The following is a 9394-nucleotide window of genomic DNA, read 5'->3' on the forward strand; positions in this document are numbered from 1 at the left end:
GTGCAAAGGAGCAAAATGACTAAGGTGCAAGTGTTTCATTTAAATATTAAACATCTAGTTGTAATTTATTAATATAAAAATTAAATATAAGTATAACATGTATAAAAAATTAAAAATGACTTTTAATTACATTTATGTCGTAGGTCTCAAGACAATGATGGAGTTGACCACAAACTCCCTCAATCAAATCAATTCAACTGCTGTACCTGATGGAAATGGCCATATATTTAAGTATCCCGGGTTGAAGCAATCTCTCAACACCATGTCTATCATTGTTTATTCCCTGATCTTTCTCCTTGGTGTGGTCGGGAATGGAGTGGTTATCTGGGTCACCGGGTTCAAAATGAAGAAAACTGTTAACACAGTTTGGTACCTCCACCTTGCTGTGGCTGACTTCATCTTTGCGGCATATCTGCCTTTGAATGTGACATACAAGATTTTGGGGATGCACTGGCCGTTTGGTAAGATCATGTGCAGGCTGAACACCATGGTGCTCTTTCTGCACATGTTTGCCAGTGTCTACATTCTGGTGGTGATCAGTGTGGATAGATGTGTCTCTGTAGTGTGGCCTGTGTGGGCTCAGAATCACAGAAATATGCGTAAGGCGTCCTGTGTGAGTCTGTGTGTTTGGATACTGGCTTTCATTCTCAGCGCTCCATGCTTTTTCTTCAGGAACACTGAGAAAGTGTTTGAGAAAGGCAAAATCCTCTGCTTCAACAGCTATGCTATTTCTGATAACTATGAATTACCATCTGTTATTCAGGTGCAAAAGTTTCGTCATCAGGCCATGATCATCACCCGTTTCTTCCTGCTTTTTGTTGTTCCCTTCACTGTCATTGTGTCCTGTTACGCTGTCATCATCAAGCATTTCAAAAGAAACCGTGTCCTGGCCAGCAAGTCAAGTCGCCCCCTCAAGATCATTGCTGCCATTATCATCACTTTTTTTCTGTGCTGGGCTCCCTTTCACATCATGAGTCTCATTGAGCTGGTGAAATTCAGAGCTGCTGCTCCAAATGAAACTTTAGTCTATGTCATTGCTGTTGGGAATCCTCTTACTAGAAGTTTGGCATTTTTTACCAGCTGCCTGAATCCACTGCTGTATGTGTTCATGGGACAAGATTTCAAGAAAGAAATCCGCAAATCCATCCTGAATTGGCTTGAGACTGCCTTCCAGGATGTGGAGGCACACTCTCACACTTACTCAAAGACCGAGGACACCAGTCAGAGCAAAGATAATCAGATTTGAATATTGACATGTGAAGCTGTCACCGACATGATACATTATTCATGTTATTTTTGGACTTAAAAAAACACATTCACACATCAAACCTTTTGCATAATCTTACAGTTTAATTTTAATATTAATATATTTAATATTGTTCTTTTCAATTAAAAAAAGTTACCGTAGAATAACAACAGTGAATTTATCCAAAACCATAATGTTGAAAATTTACTGGGTAATTTGCATTATGATATGAGATTTGAAAACAAAAAAGATTGTACTTGGACTTAATATTTGATGCTAAATAATAAAGAGTGCAAAAGATACTGACAGGAGTAACATCATAAGCTTGACTTTAAAACTGTGTATTATAATGTCTCCTTCAGGTAGAGAGAAATGAGTTATTGATGACTGCAGCAGCTATTGTGACTGCCTTAGAAACAACAGCAAAACCGAAGGTTTGAATAACATAACATCTTGCACATTAACCTTACAAACTTGAGGGGTTATGTTTTTTTTGTTAGCAATAGCGAAATGTTCTGTATTCAAAAAAGTGACTGGGGTATACTCCCTTGGCATTTTAAAGGAGTGGCACTCCAGTTAAAAAAAAATGTATTGTCATTTTAAGGATTATCTCTAGCTATTCAGACCTATTTAGATAAGAATTTGTTGGTTAAATTTCATATCATTTTTTAAATCATCATCATCATTGTTGTTTATTCTAAGTGATATTTGATCATGTTAAATCTGTACTTACACAAATAAAACCTTAAATATTGCAAAACCTGTGGGTTTTTTTTAGGAAAAGCTCAAAGTTCATTCCCAAAAGGTTGATTCTGTTCATCTGGAAGTCGCGTTTTTTGTGGGAGAAGCGTTTCGTCACTCATCCAAGTGACTTCTCAACTTACTGCAGGCTTTTCCAACCTCATAAAGAGTAAATTGACACAATAACTGAAACTAGCCCACTGAATGAACATTGGGCTGTGAAGTCAGCTGCTTGATCAAAAATATGCACATAGCAGCACTGACAAATCCAAATATCTATAAAACAAAATGCACATTTCTTTGTTTCCATTAACACAGATTTGGGAATTTTTCCAATTATGGCCTTCAGAATCAGTTCACTTTCACACTCACCGGTGATCTTGAGACAGCGCGAGAAGGCCTGCAGTATACTGCAGGCCTTCTCGCGCTGTCAAAATTGGTCATTGTAGCAGTTTGTAGCAATCGTGGTCTTAACTTTTGATCTGGACTCTCAAACTGCTACAATGACCAATTTTCAAACAAAAATAAAACAACATTAAGAAGTAAAAAAAATATGTTTACAGCATTTTATAGATGAGAATCTAAATTTACTTCATTACAGATTGACAAATTTGCATTTGTTAAAAGAAAACCTAATAATATTTCCATTAAAATATTAAAATGTAAAATAATCATCAATCTTGCACAAAATCCCAAAAATCTATTTATGCAATTCCAGTTGCCTTTTTCACTTCTAACACAAACTTCAGAGGGCGCTGCTGTTCACTAAACGGAGAGAGCATCAACAAATACAGTCCTGATCAGAAGTTTCAGATCAAGCGCTGTTTTTTTGTGAGCATTGCATGCTCACAAAAATGTTTCTCTTTGGATGTTGAAGCTCTACTCAGAACCTTTTTAAGATACAATCGTGCAAAATATAATTTTTTTTGCCATTTTTCAAGTGGTCTTAACTTTTGATCTGGACCGTATCGATGGGATCTTAATAGTTGTGGATTTTGCTTAGAAAAACTACAAATGACAGTTTAAATATTGAAAGTAGTTTGAGCCACTCTTTTAGACAGTTTTCTAGTCGAGGTTTGAGTTGTGACTTCTACAAAATGAACACTTTCATAGATGCTGTTATGCCAAAATCTTCATGCGTGTACATGCACAGACCACATATGCATAATGTTGTGCACATAAACTCACCGATGTATATGACAACTTTGTGGCATTAAATTTGTATTGTAATTTTAAAAAATGTAATACATACATTTAATAAAGTTTTAATAGACACCTTTCAAAACACTCAAGTACTCCTTATAAGCAAATCAAATAATAAATTCAAAGTCTGGATATTAACAGCTGGAAGACACAAAAACTCAGAGGACACAAAAGGCAAGAAGTAAGAAAGAGGAAAATATCCACAGGCAAATCCAGTGAACTGCACCTCAACAGTGTTTGTGGTCTTATAAGCTCTTCTGGGATTTTTAGTTTGCATACTTGGATGATTCAAATGAATGATTCATATATTATGCTAAATATATACAGATCTTTCTATTAAAGTCCCCCTCTACAGCCTGTTGTTTCTTAGATTCAGCAATGAAACTGAGGCTACGTCCACACGTACGTGCGATCGTGGCTCAAGAGTTGGGAGGTCGCCTTGTAATCGGAAGGTTGCTGGTTCGAGCCCTGGCTTGGACAGTCTCGGTTGTTGTGTCCTTGGGCAAGACACTTCACCCGTTGCCTACTGGTGGTGGTCAGAGGGCCCGGTGGCGCCAGTGTCCGGCAGCCTCGCCTCTGTCAGTGCGCCCCAGGTGTTGCGTTGGGCTCTTTTAATAAAACTCCTCATTTAGGCGATAACGTGGAATCCCACCATCTTTATTCCAGCTCACTCTATGTTCATGACATAGCATCACCTCCTGTCTAGAAGGGTAAGTACTGCCCCCTAGTGGCGCATGATATTCACCAATATAGATTACACCACATCCCCCTTACTGAAGTCAGACTGGTACATTCTTTTGTTCTTCAAACAAAACATAACTGCATATAGCTTTTTCAATACAGGCATACCCCAACATTTCAGGAAACATAAAGTCAGTATTGTCATAAACACTTTCTTTTCCTCCTGTAACAGAATAAACACTTTCTCTTTTCTTTTCAACCTGTAACAGAATAAACACTTTTTTTCTTTTCAACATGCTACTCTTAAAACCACAACTTAGCATTTGAAACACACTTTTCCGTTTTCAAACAATCAGCGTCACAGATCAAGTCTTTTCGGTTTAATCACCTCCCTACCAGACCGGGTTCTAACCACACCTGGTGTATGGGGTGCGCTTGGCTCAGAAACTGTCTCTGTAGGAGTAGCTTGGATCTGTGTGGCTTCGGTTTGAGCCTCTGTTTGCGGGATCGGCACAAGATGACTGCGGTTCCTTCTAATTGTCCCTTGGGGCCCACTGATGACGTACGATCGTGGAGTCGGGTGGACTGCTGTCACTGTGCCCTGTGCTCTTGCGTCCGTGATCCAGACTGGTTGTCCTGGCACCAATTTATCCAGTTCTCTTGTTCTATGTCTCTTGTTAAAACTTTCGGTTTGTCTCAGCCGTTTCTCTCTCTCCGAACAACTAACCTGCTGAAAATCAGGCAAACGGGGCTGTAAGGTTTCAGGAAGCATTGGCAAGGTAGTACGAAGCCTGCGCCCCATGAGAAGTTGAGCCGGGCTGTAGCCATTTGCCAGTGCTGTTGTTCTGTATGCCAGCAACGCCTTGTATGGATCGCTAGCCTTTTTGAGGAGATTCTTGACGGTCTGGACGCCTCTCTCCGCTTCGCCGTTGCTCTGCGGGTACCTGGGACTACTGGTAACATGCTCAAAACAGTAGTCCTTTGCAAAGTCTCTCATTTCTTGACATGCAAATTGTGGCCCATTATCGGTGATCAATACTTCAGGGATTCCATGGCGTGCAAATATTGACTTTAAATGCACAATCACATTGGCTGAACGAGTTGGACTGAGTTGAGCAATCTCGACATATCTCGAGAAGTAATCCACTACTAACAGATAGTTTTTGTCTTTTAGTGTGAACAGATCAGCTCCTAAGTTCTGCCATGGCCTCTCAGGTAAACGTGTGGGCATAAGAGGTTCCCTCACATTAACTCTCTCCTGAATGCACAGCCTGCACTTAAGGACAAGTTCACCGATCTGGTTACTCAGGCCTGGCCACCACACTGCTTGTCGCGCACGTTCTCTACACTTGACTACTCCTTGGTGTCCCTCGTGTATTTTGTCCAGAACTGCGTTTCGCATGTTTGCAGGTATGACCAACCTTGTACCTCTCAGTAGTAGTCCATTGTGTACACTCAAAACTGCTCTTTCAGACCAGTAGTGCTTTACCACTCCCTGCAGCTGGTTCCTGTCCGGCCAGCCCTCTGCACAGTACTTCATGACTTGCGAACAGACGCTGTCAGACTGCAGCTGCTCACGGAGATCTGAAAGGTATTTGCTGCTAGTAGGAAGGCCCTCCAGCACTGTGTCAACGTAGATATCAGTGTCCTCCATAAGGTCATTGTCTCTGGGAATCACGTTGCCTGCCAACGGCAACCGTGACAGCGTGTCGGCTGTGGTGAGGCTTTTGCCTGGAATGTGCCTTATAGTGTAAGAATACCTCATCAGGCGCATGCGGAATCTCTGTATCCGCGGTGGAAGCAAATCCAGGGCTTGTCCTCCGAGTAGGCTCACTAGTGGCTTATGGTCGGTCTCAAGCTCAAAGTGTAGCCCTAGAATAAAGTCACTGAATCTTTCACAGGCCCAGGTGAGCGCTAGCGCTTCTTTTTCCAGCTGAGTGTAGCGCTGCTCTGTGGCTGTCAATGATCGCGAGGCATACGCGACAGGTGACCACACGTCATTGTCTTTCTGTAGTAAGACTGCCCCCAACCTGTATGAAGAAGCATCTGCTGAGATCTTCTGGGGTTTGTTTGGGTTGTAGAGCTGTAGCACTGGTGCAGATGACAGTTCTTGTTTTAAACTGTTAAAGGCGTTTTGTTGCTCATGCCCCCAGTACCACATGTTTTTAGTTGAAAGCAAGTCTCTCAGTGGTTTGTCTTTTTCAGAAAGGTTTGGGATGAATTTCCCCAGCTGGTTCACCATTCCTAAGAAGCTCCTAAGCTCACTCACAGTGCTTGGCTCTTTCATCTTCTGCACCGCGCTAGTTTTGTCAGGGTCGGGGCTCATGCCTTCAGATGACACAATGAATCCTAAGAATTTCACTGTTCTTTTGCCAAACTCACATTTTGACATGTTCAGGGTGACACCTGCCTTCTCTGCACGGTCGAGGACAGCGTGGAGTCTCATGTCGTGCTCCTCTCTCGTAGATCCCCAGACCAGGATGTCGTCCATGTGACATACGACTCCCGCGAGGCCGGCTGTCACTTCTGTCACCATTATGTTTTGGAAATGCTCTGGTGCACTGGAAATACTAAATGGCAGACGGTTGAAATGGTACCTCCCAAATGGCGTAATAAATGTGGTGAGGAGAGCAGATTCTTTGGACAGCGGTATTTGCCAAAAGCCCATGTTAGCATCGAGCTTGGAGAAATACTGCGCCCCTGTGAGCATGCCTAGTGTTTGGTCGACAGAGGGAAGAATATATCTTTCACGACACACCGACCCATTTAAAGGTGTCATGTCCACGCAGATGCGGACTGTCTCTTTGTCCTTTTTAGGGGCTACGACCATGCCGCAACACCAGTCTGTGGGCTCCTCCACACGACTGATCACCCCCAACTGTTCCATCCTCTGTAGCTCTGCTTTGACTTTGCCCAGTAGTGGGAGCGGAACACGCCTGGGCACTTTCAGTGAATAAGGTTTAGCGTCGGGCTTCAGCTTAATCGTGTACGGTTTTTGAACAAGCCCGAGCCCATCCCATAGCTTCGGGTACGCTTTCTTCACTGTCTCAAGGTCAACATTGTCCATTCGGGCAATTAGTTTCAGTCTCACAGAAGCTGTCCTGCTTAAGAGAGCTACACGCAGATTTCTGACTACATAGATTGTCTCTGCAGTGCTCCTGTCACTGTAGGAAATGTCCTCCTTTATGGACCCAAGCACGGTCAGTGCTGCACCTCCTGGTCCATACAGTGGCTTTTCAGCTTTTTGCAGATGCTCATTTGGCTGCTTAATGTCTTTGAATGTCTCTTCTGAGATAGCTGTGACATCTGCCCCCGAGTCTAATTTGAAGGTCATGCTTTTGCCTCTCACGCAGATGTTAGCAAGCCATGGGTCTTCTCCTGAATCCAGTTCACCTAGGAAGAGTCCATCTGCACAGTCTGCCACCTCATGCACAGCTGTAGACCTACAAACTCTCCCGTAGTGTCCACGTTTCCCGCAGTTGTGGCATTCTGCATTTTTAGCTGGGCACTGTGCTGCTGGGTGCATCTGTGTTTTTCCACATTTAAAACACGTTTTATTTTCTTGTTTTGTTATTTGTGGTTTTCGTGGCTTGAACTGCTTTTGCTCTCTGCTTCTGAATTTATTGGGCTGTGACTTTCTGACATGCATGGCGTCCATGGCTGTTTTGCCTGTGCTGCTTTCGCCTCTGAGGTCAGTTTGCTGTCTTTTTATTTCCTCAGATTGTCTCGCCATTGTGATAGCTTTGGTTAGCGTCAAATCTTTGTTGAGCTGCATTCTCTCCGACAGTGATGAATCTTTAAGACCCACAACGAGCCTATCCCTCAAAAGTTCATCGTGGAGTTCACCATATTCACAGTTTTCAGCGAGAGCATATAGAGCTGTTATGAAGGAGTCAACTGTTTCCGCTGGCTGTTGTACTCGCTTATTAAACTTTGCTCTTTCATAAATCACATTCTTTCTGGGGACAAAATGTCTGTCAAATGCGTTTCTGACCGCATCGTACTGCTGCCGCTGCCCGTCTGTTAGGTCTAGTCCCCTTAGCACGTCGTCAGCCTCGTCTCCCATGCAGTATACTAATGTGTTCACTTGGTTAGCATCAGTTGAACCATTCAGATTACTTGCCATTCTGAAACGCTCGAAACGTCTGATCCACTTCTCCCATTCTTGGGGCTTTGCGAAGTCGAACGGTTTCGGTGGCTTGATGGTGAAAGTAGCCGCTGGTGGAGCTGCCGTAACCGGGCCAGGAGTCGCCGGTAATGCTGCTGCTTGCTCCGTCATTTTCGTCACTAGCCGTTCGCCAAGCTGACGGTTATTTTTTTCCACTGTCTCTCTTCGCCGCTTAGAGCGAGTGCACTTCTGACACCATGTTGCGTTGGGCTCTTTTAATAAAACTCCTCATTTAGGCGATAACGTGGAATCCCACCATCTTTATTCCAGCTCACTCTATGTTCATGACATAGCATCACCTCCTGTCTAGAAGGGTAAGTACTGCCCCCTAGTGGCGCATGATATTCACCAATATAGATTACACCACACCAGGGTGGCTACAATGTAGCTTGCCATCACCAGTGTGTGAATGTGTGGGTGGATGACTGGATATGTAAAGCGCTTTGGGGTCCTTAGGGACTAGTAAAGCGCTATATAAATACAGGCCATTTACGTACATGGGTATTTTTGAAAACGGAGATTTTCCATTTTCGTAACAAAACAAAAAAATCCCATCCACATGTGCAGTTTTGAAAAAATATCTCCATCCACATGTCAACGCTAAAAACGAAATGTTGGCCAATCAGAAGCAGCCTGGGAGGGAAAGGCTAAACAAGGTTTTGTACACTCACAAAACCTCAAGTACTTCCAAAAAGTTTTTGTTTTCCTGGAATGGCAGATAATTTTGCGTTACTTTTCAAGTGCCTTCAACATTTCAAAAGTTAATAACTAAAGACAGTATTTTGGGTGGTGTAGACACACAACTTGGGAATAAACTAAATGCATACAGCATACATGAATTTATTTTTTAAAGAAAAGTAAATTTATTCAAAACCGATGTCGGGATTTGAGTTGTGACAGCAGCAGTGTTGAGTGTAGAAGCCACGTTCGAAGATCACTCTGACGCCTCTGTCTTTGTAAATGGAGGGACAGTAACTGTGTGTGTATATGCAAGTGTGTAAAAACTGCAGATAGTCAGATTAACAGCAACAGTATTTTGTCTCTATCCATCATTGTGGAAATAATCTCATGTAAACAATAACGTGGCGCACAGCGTCACGTCAAATTAGGCGCACACCTTTGATGTTGCATGACTAAATCTCAGTTTTTCTTGTCCACACTTAAATGCATAAACGAGGGAGGGCACCAAGATGGCGGCTTGAACAGTCGTGTTTTTTCAGGAGCTCCAAAAGACAGTAAAATTTGCTGTAACTTTGTTCTCCCTCCACTTGAATTACAACCATGGATGCCCAAAAGATTATTAAGCATGCAAAGCTGCAATTTGTGCCGTCAAACTCCAATGCTAAGACGTTTTC

The 9394-nt window shown here is 42.8% G+C and overlaps 1 protein-coding gene across 1 annotated transcript; it reads left to right on the top strand.

Annotated features, from left to right (window-relative positions):
* The first annotated feature begins 154 nt into the window (after positions 1-154).
* On the top strand, positions 155-1246 carry LOC146658510 (chemerin-like receptor 1). The gene has a single exon (XM_085424141.1). The coding sequence runs from the start codon at positions 155-157 to the stop codon at positions 1244-1246; it is 1092 nt and encodes a 363-aa protein (XP_085280267.1).
* The last annotated feature ends 8148 nt before the right edge of the window (positions 1247-9394 follow it).

The sequence above is a fragment of the Rhamphochromis longiceps genome, linkage group LG11 (assembly GCF_057381845.1).
Source record: "Rhamphochromis longiceps isolate RC_006_pf linkage group LG11, R_longiceps_female_GT1.1, whole genome shotgun sequence".
Lineage (NCBI taxonomy): Eukaryota > Metazoa > Chordata > Actinopteri > Cichliformes > Cichlidae > Rhamphochromis > Rhamphochromis longiceps.